General features: G+C 38.1%; 1 protein-coding gene across 1 annotated transcript in view; it reads right to left on the minus strand.

Moving 5' to 3' along the window:
* CLVS1 (clavesin 1) overlaps nucleotides 1–15,743 on the minus strand; it is a 193,513-nt gene that overhangs the window by 38,793 nt on the left and 138,977 nt on the right. The window contains exon 3 of the mRNA XM_058443674.1: nucleotides 2,645–2,799. Coding sequence (XP_058299657.1) covers nucleotides 2,645–2,799 — 155 coding nt within the window. The remainder of the gene's footprint in view (nucleotides 1–2,644; nucleotides 2,800–15,743) is intronic.

A 15,743-nucleotide genomic window follows, 5' to 3' on the forward strand; every position in this document is an offset into this window, starting at 1 on the left:
CCGAGTAGCTGGGACTACAGGCGCCTGCCACCACGCCCAGCTAATTTTTTGTATTTTTAGTAGAGACAGGGTTTCACTGTGGTCTCGATCTCCTGACTTCGTGATCCGCCTGCCTCGGCCTCCCAAAGTGCTGGGATTACAAGCGTGAGCCACCGCTCCCGGCCATTTTTTTGTATTTTTTAGTACAGACGGGGTTTCACCATGTTAGCCAGGATGGTCTCAATCTCCTGACCTCGTGATCCACATGCCTCAGCCTCCCAAAGTGCTGGGATTACAGGCATGAGCCACCACGCCCGGCCTATATGTGATTTTTAAAATACTTACACAGAAGACCTCAATAATAAACACTTGCTACCTTGTTCTATTGTATTGATTTTAACTCATGATGTAACGACATCATTTAAAGATGAAGGGGACAAGAAGTGCTAATTCTTCAGAAGACTACTGGAGAACTTCAGAAAGTATATCAAAATATCGAAATTTCTGATATTGCAGTTGAATATGACTGAATTTTAATAAGAATTATTTCTTTTGAAGAAAGTCACTTTTCTGGCTTTTATAAAACTTTTCAGAGGGTGCTGTATATGAAACATGCTGGAGCGAAATATCAGCCCTGGTGTTTAGAGAAAACATTTGTACCCCTCCACCCAACATGGCCAGTTTTTGAAGGACAAAGAGTGCTATTAAAGGTGACCTTCCCTTCTGGGGGTCTTGTGGAATGGAGGAATGCAGAAGGAGGAGGCTGGCCCCTCTACCTGTTAGAATCTATCCTGTGCCCAAAGCTCCAAAAATGCCCGCCTATGGCATGGCAGCAAGTGTCCACTATGAGAGGAATTCTCTCTGGCTCCAACCTGAATAGAAGAATAAGTTGCTGGAAAGCCTGAAGCCGTGTTGAGAACAGTCCTGGAACACTTCTCTGTTCTTAGCACTGTCCTGAGCCCCAGATGGGTTTTAAAACATTTCTGCCTCCTAATCCCAGTAAGTTCTAATTCCTGGTTTCAAACTTGTTTGAGAACAGGGAAATTACCCCTGCCCTACCCCATTGCAATGCTCTCTAAAGGACCTGGAAGCATCTGAGATCTAGGAGTTAGACACCCTGCAGAGTGTGGGAGGTGGCGGGGAATCCCTCACATTATCAGTCCCTCCTGAATACTCAGAGCTCTTCCCTAGTGTCAGCTACCCTGGGTGTCAGGAGAAGGTGTTGTAGGATTACCCTAGCCAGGTTCCCATGAGGAGTGGTGTTCCTGACCCAGGAGGTAGCTGAAAATAGAAAGTCTCAAAGATAAGACTGTAGCATTATTCATAATAGCCAAGATATGGATACAACCTGTGTCCATTAACAGATAAATGGATATATACCCAGTGGAATACTATGCAGCCTTAAAGAAGAATGAAATCCTGTCATTTTCAACAATGTGGATGAATCTAAAGAACATTATGTTAACAAAAATAAGCCAGACACAGAAAAACAAATACTACATGATCACACTTATATGTGAAATCTAAACGAATTGAAATCATAGAAGTATAGAATAGAAGGGTGGTTGCCAGGAGCTGAGAGTAGGGGAAATGGAGAGATGTTGGACAAAGAGGACAAAGTTTCAGTTATATAGGATGAGAATAGATTTTGGAGACCTAATGTACAGTATGGATACTGTAATAAGTAATAATATTGTATTGTTTATTTGATATTGGCCGAGAGAGTAGATCTTAAGTGTTCTCACCACACACGCACACACACACACACACACACACACACAAATCATAACTATAGGAGGTAATAGATGTGTTAATAGCTTGATTGTGGCAATCATTTCACAATGCATAGGTATATAGAAACATCACACTGAACACCTTAAATATATCCAATATTTAGTTGTCAATTATACCTTAATAACATTGGGAAAAAAAGAAAAGAGAGCTAAATGGTAAAGATAAATAAAAGTCACCGAGTCTCATGATGTACCAACTGCATCATGATACGTGTTTTCATTAGCTGTCTCATTAGATTTCCCCAACAACTCTGTGATGTGGGTGTTAGTTTCCCCAATTTATAAATGAGAAAATTGAGATTCAGAGTGGTTAAGGAATGTTCAGTTACTCAGCTCATCAAAATGCCATGAAAAAGCCCAACTCTGATTGATGGAAAAAGCTGGCTTCCCAAGTGTTATCAGTTGATATAATTAAGACTGTAAAAGCCTTCCTCATAAGAGCAGTGTTATTTCCAAAGAAGAATGCTTTTCCAGCTTTACACGTGATGGAGTTAGCAGTTATCACCCAAAACTATGAGAGGGAAGAAAAATTGTAATCATTCTTCATAGCACTAATACATTTGCAGAACAAAATGCTAGCTACTAAAATATTTTATGAACAGGAAAGCTGCTGGACCCAGCATCTCCCATAAGAATTTACAGTAACATGAGCCTCTGGTATTTGCATGCCTTCAAAGTTTCTTTTGGTTTGTCACGGGGACTCCGAAAATAACCCAGTTCTACTGAATTATTAATTAAACCCAGGCCATTTGCAAACTCCAGCTGAGGCTCAAATGCTTAGGGGCTGTGGAAAAACCACAGTGAAAGATAAAGAGAGAAAGAGAGAAAAAAGGGGGAAAGGAGAGAGGAGGGGAGAGAGAAAAGAGAAGCACCATAACTGTCCCAGGAATTTACATGATGCATTTGTTTTCATTACCCGTTTCCTGGTCTTGTCTTTAAGAAATGGCTTGATGAGTGTGTAGAGGGCATGAATGTACCAGGGCTGGTTGACAAAGTGGACTCCTCCAAAGCGAGCAGGAAAGCTGTCCTGGGGCAGAAAGAGAGAAATGCACACCAATTAGTAAGCACGCCTTGTTAGACTGGACCAGCAGGACCAATGCCCCAAAGAACAACCTGTTTTTCCTGCCTGGTAGAAGCTCTAGCTTCAGGATGAGGAGAGGAAGAAAACACACTCACTTCCTGGTTGTTAAGGATGTCTTTATTCCCCTTGCCTCCCTTCTCTCCCTTTGACTCCATGCATAACTTTAAAATTGTGCATGGGTTCCAGGCCTGTCTTTTTCAAATCACAATTACATGACCTTCTACTTGGCACAGAAGCTCATGCAGCCTGGGGAGTGAGGGGAATCTGAACTCTTCATTGCATTAAGTAACGAAGGCTTCCAGGCTCTCAGCACAAGATCTCTCTCTTTATCCTCGTTTCCACTCTCCCGCTCCCACCCTCTCCACCGGCTTAATCATGACAGCAACTGAACTTTCTGGGTGAGTGAGTGCTGGCTGTGTAGGAAGTAGTTGCAAAATGATTTCAAAGGCTCTTAGGAGATGGAGCTCTGTGGAATCAACCAAATTCTAACAAGGTTATAACAACTTTTTCACAGATTGCAGTACTAGCTCCAGTGCACCCTGGGGCACATAATAGATCCCAGGGAAAAATACTTGTTGATTAATGAGCTAGCTGATGCCCCTAGTTGAGGGAATATGAGCACCCTTTTCTGCAGATCAACCTATTTTGTAAATAATAGGAAGTAAGATCATTTAAGAAAAATGATTCCAAATTTAGAATCCAGATCAGGGCATCAGAATCCAGATCAGCTTATGTTTTAGATGCTAGGAAGCTGCTCTCAGTGCTAATTAGATCTACGGAACAAGGCACCATGGCCAGAAAGTCTGACCTAGTCTTATAAGACGAGGTCCTGAGCTCTCCCAATGAATGGCTTCAGCAGATTGGGTTCATCTCAGTTAATAGAATTAAAAAAGAAGGAACATCTAAATGCCGTATGAATTGTCAAGTTTGCTATCAATTTCATTGCCACAAACATCTTTGTAAAATGTTAGCAAGATGAGATGAAAGCCGAGGGAGTCTGGCTGGCGGAGGAAACGGTTCAGCAGCTAGCTGCTCCCTGCGGATGTATGAGACGCCTCACCTGGGTCTTTTTTAGTAACAAGGAAAAAAGGTTATTAACTTTCTTTCAGAACCCTTTGAGTCTACAGGATCCCCAGATATCTTCCATGCCAAGACCTAGTTTCCAGTGTGAGTGCATGGAACTGCACTTAAGGGTTGACATTTGAAAAACTTTAAAAATAATTTTTTCCTCTACCTAGACATTTTAGAGTAGAAAGGCATTAAATATTTTGAAGGCTAAACTGGACAATATCAGTAAAAGGCGTTTGCTTTCACAATATGTATATATGTTTTGTTTCTTTTATTTTCAAAAACTTAACAGAACAAGTGTAGGGCTAGAGAGATCATTTATACTAACTTGCTATTCCAAAACTAATTGGAGAAATGTAAAGGTTCTTAATAAAGTTATCTTTTTTCCTCCAGGTATAGTTTAGGATCTAAAAGTTTTTTGGTTCCTTAAAAAAAGAGACCATTCCCGAAAGTGTTTCTTTTATAATAAGTGCTATTCACTATCATCACTTCTTTTGGCTCCTTTTAACTTCTTAATTAGAAGTAGAATTCATTATTTCACATACTAAATGTGGTTCTGAGGGGTGATAGAAGAAGAATAAGAATCAAGCATTTATTTATAAAACCAGGGCTTCACTATCTTTTTTAGTGGGACCAATAAGAGGTTTATTTCTATTGATGGTGTGTTATATAGTTCTAGGTTACTAAAGTGGAACTCTAAATAATACTTGACTGTAGGCAAAGTTGCAAAATATTAACCTTTTAAAATATCTAGACATTCTTAGTTTTAGTTTATGAAGCCTCAATCATCAAAGACATCAAAAACTATCTTCTGATTGTGTCAGGGGAGGTTGAAAGAAAAATTATAGTGCTGAGACTCTGTAATTACTCTCTATATTATCCCTGGTTGATGATTCTGCCAGATTGAAGGCATGGGCTTTTATTGATCTGACTCAAGTCATCCAGTGAATATGTGCAGACAAACACATGTGAACCCTGTGTCTAGAAGTTCTGAGCTTGCACCAGAATAGAAACAGAATCACTTTTATTCAGGTACCTCCTATACAGTTCACATGAAAGGCCCTCCTGTCTGATAAAGGCAATGTGTAGATGTTCTGGGTCTTCTTGAATGACCCTAGCCATACTATTCTCTGTTCTTTCTCTCTCTCTCTCTCTCTCTGTGTGTGTGTGTGTGTGTGTGTGTGTGTGTGTGTGTGTGTGTGTTTTGTACAGAGGGGAAGGTGAGGGAAGGGAAAATCAGCAAACACACCCCTCTCATGGTCAACACATCATTATTGGTTGCCTCTTGCCTGATCCACCAACTGCAGACAAAAGGGAAGTTGTCAGTCACACACAAGTCTCCCAGAACCCCAAGAGGCCTACCACCCTCCTGGAAGAGCATTTCTTAAGGGCTAGAGCAGATGTATGTCAAGATCATAGGCCTTGGTTTAATGACAGTGTAACACTTTGTCTTTCAGTGTTCTTGGAGACTAAAGAGCATGCACCAACATACTCTAAGTTCAAGAAAATGGCATTAATCCTGTACATTTATACATTTGTCAATAAAATATAACATCATTTCAAATTTTAAACATATTCGAATCATAAAAATGTCTCTGCCCCCCGTTTAAGTTAATTTTGTTTCCTTATTATAAACTATACACATTCTACAAAAGTAAAAAATAGATAAAAACATTATTTGAAAAATTACAAAATACGAGAAGATAAGAGAAAAGAAAAGAAAAAGTCCCTATAATCCTACTGCCAAAGACACACTCTTACTATTTTCTATTATTCAGGATGGGTTATGTAATGTTATAGTAACAAATAACCCCTGCTTTTTTTTATCATTTTAAACAGTAAAGATTGATTCTTTGTTCACATTAAATGTCTTGCTTGATTTTTGTCTTTCCTGATTAATTTCCTGCTCACACTAAATGTCCTGCCCTGCTTGATTTGCCTGCAGCCAGAGATGCAGCCTCCTCCATCTGGAACAGTGCTGCTTGGCATAGCCCAGGAAAACCACATGGAAGAATCATACCTTAGCTCTTAAAGCTGGCTCCTAAAGTGACATTCTTCATCTGCCACATTTTAAAGGTCAAACTCATGCCCGACTTCCAGGGGATCGGAAAGTAAAATCTACCATGATTCCAGTAAGAAAAGGACCAAAAGTATTGGTGAATAGCAGTAATAATTACCCAAACTCTGCCAAACCTTCACTTCTCTTTTTTTTTCTGTCCTTTTTAAATGTGATTGTTTTTTAATTGAATGTAATAACTATTTTTGATGGCCTATAGTATGTCTCACTTAATGCATTGAAAAATACAAATATAGAGTCTTCAGGGCAGTGGGGACAACTGAAAACAGCAATTATATAATGATATGTTTAGTGTATTCAATTCTTGCCTTAACAATTAGTTCATGTCTTGCACCTGTTCAATTCAGCACATATTTATGATCGTCTACTACATGACAAACAGTGGGCATATTCTTTAAAGTGTACTTTAGTGACCAGGGCCCTCTGTGATTTTTATCCCCTTTCTTGCCTTCTCTAACCAGCTCTACTCACATCCTACACTGCTGAGGTTAGTAGCTTTCATTTTATGGCTGTATCATTTTATGGTGATTTCATTTTATGTAAAGTTGCAACCTCTCAAAAAAATGAAGGCTGTAAACCTTAGATAAGCATAAGTTTTTTTTGCTTTTTTAAAAGCTTATTATTTGATTCAAAGTTCCATTTAATTCATAGTCTCAAATGCCACAGCAAAGGAAGAGTTGTGGTAAGTTTATCCTCAATTAAGTGGTGCAGCCCAACTTTACTCAATATTTAGACTCCATTTAAGGCTGCTTCATTCTCTTCTTCTAATGTTTTATGTTTTTAAATTTAAAATACATCACTCTCCCCATACAGCCTCTGAGATGAGAGCATGATGCCATGGTCTAGCAAAAACGTGTCCTCTTGAGGGGTCTCACAGGCACTCTTATGCTGTAACAATGGAGTTCTGCATGTACAGTGGTAACTGAAGGTCCAAAATGTATTTCAAGATTTTCTCATAAAATATGATTATTAATTTCCTCCTTGTGCAAAGATGAAGTAGTCATACATTCCCCTATTTCTTTGGCTAAGTACAGCTAAGACCTGGATAGTGTGTATAAAATAAACATATGAAGACTTCAAAGGTGGAGAGAAGAAGACAAATCAGCTAGGGACTCTGAGATCAAGGAAGGACACAATAGAGAGTTCCCCAGAATTCCTTTTATTTAGCTCTATATATCAAAGACTTGGGACAGAAGAAGGCAGTACCTGGAAAAACCAACTGGTGCAGACAACAAATAAATAAATAAAAAGCAACTAAAAAAAGGCTGCTCTTTAATGAAATGACTAGGTAACAGGCAGTCTGGCAAAATAGATAATATTTAGATAATAGCTGCTCTATGGCAGTCAAGCATCACAGCAAAAAACTGTTGTCCCTTCCTAACCATGCTAGCAAAGTCTGAGTGGGCAGCCTGATCTTCACCCTAGCAAGGCTGTAACAAGATGCATAACATCCCTGCCAGAATAATGTTATAGAAGGCCAAGTAGAGAGCCAGAAATTTTATTCTTCCTAGCCAATAATGAGACTCTATTTCACACTGGCAGTGTCAGTGGAGACCATGTGGGTAAACTAGACTTCCTCCCCCACCTGTCAGTAATGAGAATCCCTTCCCTTTCTCCACTGATGGTGTTGGAAGGGGACTAATAGACAGTCAAGGCTTTAATCATTGTCCAGTGTTAATGAAGCCACTACCACCACAGTGTCAGTGGAGACCATGTGGGGAGCCAGAACTCCCACTCCTGCCCAGCAGTAATGAGGAGGCCCTCCCTACGTGGGTGTCAACAGAGGCTGAGTGAGGAACATGGACTTCTACCTCTATTTGGTAATGATGAGGCAGCACACCCCACTTTCACTGCCAGAGTGGTGTCAAAAAAAAAAGCCAGCTAAAACAAAAGGTTTACATTAGATCCAGAGTTTCAGGACATAATACAGAAATGTCCAGATTTAAAAAAAAAACTCTTTATACCAAGAATCAGAAAGATCTCAAATTAAATAAAAAATGACAGTCAATAGAGGACAACACCAGATGGCAGGGGTGTTAGCATTGTCTGACAAAGATTTTAATTTAGCCATCACGAACAATGTTTCAACAGCAATTATGAACATGCATGATGCAGATGAAAAAGTAGTTTTAGAAAAGAAATAGAAATTGATAGCAAATAAATATAAAATAGAAAAAAGAACCATATGGATTTTTTTTTTTGAGAGAGAGGGTCTCACTATGTTGCCCAGGCTGGTCTCAGACTCCTGGCCTCAAGTGATCCTTTTACCTCAGCCTCCCAAAGTCCTGGGATTACAGGCATGAGCCACTGTGCATGGCTCATTTGGAAATTTCAAACTGAAAAATAACCAAAAGAGTCTAATAAAAAGCTTAGCAGATGGGCTGAACATCAGAAAAGAAGTGACAGAAGAAAGAACCAGTGAACTGAAAGATAGAAACTGATAAAATTAAAAATAGAAAAATAATAAAATCAATGAAACAAAGAGCTGATTCATTGAAAAGATCAATAAAATAAACAAACTATTAGCAAGTTTGACAAGGGAACAAAAAAAGATGTCACAAATTACCAACATTAGGAATGAAATAGGGCATACTACGATAGACCCTGCAGACACAAAAAGGATATGCAGGGAATACTATAAAGAACTCTACATGCGTATATTTAACAACTTAGAGGAAACAGACCAATTTCTCATAAAATATAAACTACTTCTCCAATATGAAAGGTAGTTTGAATAGCCCTACAACTGTTAAGAAAATTAAATGTGTGATTTGTAAAGCTACCAAGAATAAATGTTCCGGCTCAAATGATTTAATAGGAGATTCTACTGAACTTTTACAGAAGAATTAACACTAATTTTACAGAGTCTCTTTCAGAAAATAGAAGTGAAGGTAACACTTTCCAGTTGGTTTATGAAGCTAGTATTACCTTTGTCTTAGTCTGTTTTGCTAGAAATACCTGAGATCAAACAAATTATTAAAAAAAAGGAGGTTTATTTAGCTGATGGTTCTGCAAGCTACATAATAAACATAGTGCCAGCATCTGCTTCTAGTGAGGGCTTCAGGGAGCTTCCACTCATGGCTGAAGGTGAAGGGGAACAGGTGTGTAGAGATCACATGGCAGGAAGTGAGAGAGAGAGAGGAGGGAGGTGCCAGGCTCTTTATAAAAATCAGATCTCCCAGGAACTAGAGTGAGAAGTCATTACTGTGAGGACCAAGCAGTTCATGAAGGATCCACCCCCATGACCCACTAGGCTCTGCCTCCAACAATTTGGAGTGGACAAATTTCCAAACTATATCAATCCTTATGTACCCAAACAAGATAAAAACAGAATGAAACAATAAAATTATACATCAATATCATTCATGAACACAGATGTAAGAACTCTTAATGAAATATTAGCATGTAGAATTCAGCAATATATAAAAAGAATTATACACTATGATCAAACTGAGTTTATTCCAGAGATGCAAGCCTAGCTTATAGTATAGAAATCAATGTAATTGTATTAATCATGTTTTCTAGTTTCTATTTTAATACTTTGACATCCGAGGTCTTCTGGACCAGGGAGGAGCTGCCCCAACTAGTTGATTCCTAGAGAAAACAAATGACTAGCCTGGGAGCTCCCCTTTCTTATGCAAACTGACCAATCTAGCACCCATACTTCCAACCACCTCCTTTGGGCTCCTATGCTCTGGGCCACTATTGCCTTACCCTAATCACCCCAGGGTCAGTTGCTAGACAACTGGCAACAACATCTACCCCCAAGAGTCCACCAAAATGATTCAGACTAGCCAGTCAATCCTAAACTTGCTAAGACTTCATTCCCAGCCTTACCCATTCTTTCCTATGAAAATCACAATAAAGGCTCTTGCCCAAGTTCTCTACTCACTCCGCTGCCTCCTAACTAACCTCGGGGCTTTCCCATGTGACTCCATTCTGTAGTATGGAATGCTCCCTGTTTCTAGGGATCTGTGAGTGTAACAAACTTATCATAGCAGTTACTCCATGTCTGCCTGTCTTACTGTATCTGATTAAAACAAATCCCTGGTACTTTCACAATAGTAATTCATCATATTAAGAAGCCTAAGAAGAAAAATCACGTGATCATATCTACTGATACATAAAAAGACTTTGGCAAAATTCAACACTGATTCATGTTAAAAATGCTCAGAAAAATAGAACAGGAGAGGAACTTTCTAAACATGATTTTAAAACATCTGCCAAAAACCTCTATCTAAGGTTATACTTTATGGTGAAAAACTGAATGTTTTTCCCCTAACAACAGGAACAAGACAATGTATCTGATCTCATCGTTCTTATTCAACATATGCTGGAAGTTCCAGCTACAGCAATAAGACAAGAAAAGAAATCAAAATACTTACAGATTAAAAAGGAAAAAAATATAGCTGCTTGATTTACAGATAGCATGATTGTCTATATTAAAAAATCCGAAGGAATCTATAAAAGTACCTTTCCTATGGCTAATTAATGAGTTTATCAATGTTGCAGGATTTAAGATAAATATTAAAAAATTATATTTCTCTATACCAACAATAAATATGAAGACACCAAAATTAAAAATACATTACTATATGTAATTGCTCAAAATATTAAACACTTAAGTGTAAATCTAACAAAACATATTTAGAATTTGTATGCTGAAAATTACACATTTCTGATGAAAGAAGTAAAAAAGTCTACCTAAATGGAAGACATATGTTTGTAGATTTTAAGATAATATATATGTTAATTCCCCTCAAATTGGTAAACAGGTTTAATGCAACATCCATCAAAATCCAAGTAAGAATTTTATTTTTGCAGATATTGATAGAATTATTTAAAAATTTTTATGGAAAAGCATAGGCCCTGGAATAGTTAAAATAATTTTGAAAAAGAATAAAGTGGAAGGAATTATTCTACCAAATTTCAAGATTTATCATGTAGTTATAGTAATCAAGACTGGGTGGTATTGGTGGAGGAAAAGGTAAGGGAACAGAATAGAGAACCAAAGAATAGAACCACACAAATGCTCAAGTGGTTTTTGACTAAGGTATAAAAGCATTCCAGTGGTGTAAAGATAGCTTTTCAACAAATGGTGCTGGAGCAATAGGACATCCATACAAAAAACAAAAAACAAACAAGCGAAAAAATACCTGACTTAACCTTCACACCTCATACAAAATTGATTCAAAAATTAACTCATGAATTTAAATGCAATAAAACCATAAAACTTTTAGAAAGAAAGAAACATAGGAAATAATCTTCAAGATCTAGGACTGGCAAGAGGTTCTTAGACTTGCCTCCAAAAGCATGATCCATAAAACAAGTAAAAAGACAATAAGTTGGTTACTGCAAAAATTAAAAACTTGCTCTGTGAAAGCTCATGTGAAGTAGATGAAAGCAGAAACTGTAGACTGAGATAACATATTTGCAAATTACATTCCAACAATGGACAAGTATCTAGAATATATAATAAGCTCTCAGATATAACATTATTGAAACAAGAAATCCAATATGAGCAAAAGCATGCCAGAAAATTTTACCAAAGAAAATGGAAGATGTCAAACAAGTACATGAGAAGATATTTCACATCATTAACCATTAGTGAAAGGCAAGTTAAAACCACAATGAGATATCACACTACAAATCCATCAGAATGGCTTAAAAAAATAGTGACACCTCTGGCCGGGCACAGTGGCTCATGCCTTACAATCCTAGCACTTTGGGAGGCCAAGGTGGATGGATTGCGATGTCAGGAGTTCGAGACCAGCCTGGCCAATATGGTGAAACCCCATCTGTATTAAAAATACAAAAACTACTCAGAGGTGGTGGCGCACACCTGTAATCCCAGCTACTCAGGAGGCTGAGGCAGGAGAATCACTTGAACCCGGGAGGCGGAGGTTGTGGTGAGCCGAGATCGTGCCACTGCACTCCAGCCTGGACGACAGAGCAAGACTCTGTCTCAAAAAAAAGTGACACCTCCAAATGCTGGTGAGGATGTGGACAAGCTGGATTGCTCATACAATGATGGAAGTGTAATATGGTATAGCCACTCTGGAAGACAATATGGCAATTTTCTAAAACACAAAACATTCAATGACCATATGACCCAGCAATTGTACTCCTGCGCATTTATTTCAGAGAAATAAAAACCTATGTTTACACAAAAACTGGTACAAAGATGTTTACAGCAGCTCTATTTGTAATAAAAAGTGGAAACAACTCACATGTCCTTCAGTAAAAGAATGGTTAAGCAAACTGGTACAGACAGATCATAGAACACTGCTCGGCAATAAAAAAGAACAAACTCTTGATATCTACAAAAACCTGAGTGAATCTCTGGAGAATTTTGCTGAGTGAAAAGGGAAATCCCCCCAAAATTACATATTCTATGATTCCATTTATATGACACTATTGAAATGATGAAATCATTATTGAAATGATGAAATTATAGAAACATAACAGATTAGTGATTGCCGGGGGCTGAGTAGAGGGGGTTGAGGGAAGTGAGTGTGGCTATAAAAGGGTAACGTGGGCCATCCTTGCGATGATGGAATGCTCTGTACCTTGATATACAAAAGAAGGATGGTCTTTTCTGCCTTTCATGGGATGTTAAAAGAGAAACCAAAAAGTGCCATGATAAATTGCAAGGCACAAGATACATTTCAGTATATTCTGTCTCAGAATCTCTTGATTTTCTTTAGGAGTCTCAGTGTTAAGTGATTCTTGCAATTCATTAGAAATGCACTTCATTTTTTAATGGGCACTTCGTTTGAGCTTCATTTTCACACTGGCACTATGCAAGCATCACTCACCTGTCTTATTTTGTGTTCAATCAGAATTTAGGAGCAACATAATATAGGCAAAAATATTCCCTCTCTCTCTTCAACAATCAGATACAGATGTCACCAGTGGCTGTTGGCTCAGTTTCTGCTGGATAATGAAGGACTTACTAGTGCCATTTTCTAAAATTTGTAATGCTTGCAAGCTAACATACCTCACAACAAGGTTCAAAACATACCTGAACTAAATATCACCTTGCCTTGGGAAGCTTCTTTCACACTGGATGCCCTTTATAACTCTCATCTGTCCTTATCTCTTCTTATTGCTTTTATGTGAAAACTAAAATGAGACCCCTCCAAGTTGCAAATACAACGAACTCCCTCCATCTATTAAGATTCCTCTGAAAAACAAATGTGGAGAAGAAAAGGGGAGAAGATGACACAGGAGCTGACTTTGAAATCTTCTGTCTCCTTCCCTTTAGTGTAAGGGAGGACTGTCTTTCAGGGCTTGAGCAGAGGCAGTCCTTCAGTCACATACCCGCATGCATGCAGATCTGCAGGTGGTATAAGCACACAGCATGAAGTTAGGCTTTATCTGTTCAGTTCATGCATGTCCTACCAATGACATCCACTTCCCACATCGAAGCAGACAGGTTAAAAACATTTTCAGCAGCATAAGTGGGTTTCATTGATGCGAAAGAGTCTTCTAAGAATGCTATATTTTATGGTGATGGGTTTCTCTTATATCATGTGACAGTCATTAGTGAGGAAGTCACGTATCCACCTATTTGCAAGAAAATGGAGAGCTCATGCAATAGCAGTTACACACCAAATGCTCTTTTTGTTATATTAACACAAGAGAGCAAACATAAGAGAGAAGAGAATGCACTCATTAGAAAAGAAACTGGGCAACCACTCCATATCTTAATAGGCAATGGATTTTCTTAGAATATATGTTCCTAGAAGGCACTGTTGATGTCCAAGAAGCTGCACCAACCCAGTGTTCCCTTGAGGTTAGGAGGGGTCTAGGTTTTTTCTGCAGGTCCATATCAGAGCACACTAGAAGATAAAGCTTTCTAAGCAGATCTTAGAATATTTCTAACTCTCTGGCAATTGTCCTAACCATATTAAGCAAAACTGGCATCTGCAAAACTAGCCCAGATCAGCAGACCAAGCACAGAAGCTTTCCTAGCTGCAACCTAAACAATATTCCCTAATTGTCCCTTTTATATTCAACAATTCAAATAAGATCATGGTGTCTCTTGGAGAAGGAAGAATGACAGAAGGAACATGGAAGTCATTCGAAGCAAACATCTTTGGCAAATGGTAAATTTGAACCACACAAATATCTTTAGTCTGTAAGGAAGTTTGCAATAAACAAGTATAATAATATTTTAAAGTCTTAACAGATATAATTTAAGAGAAAACCTTAAAGGCAGTTTAGATAATTTAATAGCTAAGAATTACTGGACACTTACTTAGCATACATCAGGAACTGTGCTAAGCACTTTTATATGTGTTGTCTCATGTAACACTCTTGATAATATTATAGAGGTTCTATTATTATATTAGCTATATTCAATAATTCAACAAGCAGTTATTGAGCTCTTGTTTTGAGTAAAATGCAGGAGGTGCAGGGATATACAAGACACATTCCTTGTCTTCAATTAGTTCATCTGCCAGTGAGAGAGATGGAGAAAGACAATGCTTTATTTGAGGGAAAGAGAAGATGCAGAGTTTAGATTCTGTTATTTATGGTAGTTCCTTAGGGAAGAGCTAATAAATTGCTTAGGTAACCAGACATGAAGACAAAGGGAAGGCTGAATGTCCTGCAGAGGGCAGATAAAAAAGCCTTATGTGAAAGAGCTAGCAAAAGATCGGTGGTGAAGAGATATATCTGACTATGTTTGAGAGTCTTTAAGAGTTGGTCTGCTATTGGGAGTCCCTACATTTTTCTTAGTCCCATTTTTTCTAATCATAAATTTATAGATAATCTCTATTAAAAAAACACAAAAGAAGGGAGGGGTGAAAGGAGAAAGGGAAGTGATGGATGAAAAACTATCTCATGGTACAAACCTGTCAAATTTCTGCCAAGACAACAGACAATGTGACTACATATTTAAAGAACATACTGATTACAGTTATCTGTCTCATTCCTGGTAGGAAATCCTTTAGCATGAAGAAACTAAGATAATCTCAATTGCTTCTTTTACTTTCTGCTTAATAGAGCTCAAGTGGGAGAATTTTATCCTTTCCTTGTTTTGGCAATCCTATTGCTGCCCAGGCGAGATGAGTGAGGAGGTAAACCACTACTAGAGCTGGGAGGAGAGAAGGAGTGAAATGCAAATCCACCCAGCCTGCATTCTCAGTCAGCAGAACTGAGTTCAAGCAATGGAAACTTAATTCCATAAAAATCACTTCCATCTTCTCTAACCACAGTGACCTTAAAAAGGGTTTATGTTTGACTATTAAATACCAAATACATTATGGTTAGTACAAAATACTTCATCTTCATTCAAGTTTCCCTGAGGCCCCTTAAGTGGTTAACAGATGATGATTACCCATTATTTAAAAGCCAGTTCATGGAGAAACTCAGATCACTTGAATCACTGATTTGCAGAGGAAATCGATGCCAGAAGTGACAGTATGCTTCATATGATGCAACCTGCCAGTTAGTGCTTACACTCATAAGATCATGGTGTCTCTTGGAGAAGGAAGCATGATGGAAGGAACACGGAAGTCATTCAAAGCAACACCTTTGGCAAGTGGTAAATTTGAACCGCACAAATATCTTTAGTGTGTAACGAAGTTTGCAATAAGCAAGTATAAAACATTTTAAAGTCTTAACAGATACAATTTAAGAGAAAACCTTAAAAGCAGTATAGATAATTTAATAGCTAAGAATTACTGGTCACTTAGTATGCATCAGGAACTATGTTAAGCACTTTTATACATATTTT

Source organism: Hylobates moloch, unplaced genomic scaffold (genome assembly GCF_009828535.3).
Source record: "Hylobates moloch isolate HMO894 unplaced genomic scaffold, HMol_V3 SCAFFOLD_9, whole genome shotgun sequence".
Lineage (NCBI taxonomy): Eukaryota > Metazoa > Chordata > Mammalia > Primates > Hylobatidae > Hylobates > Hylobates moloch.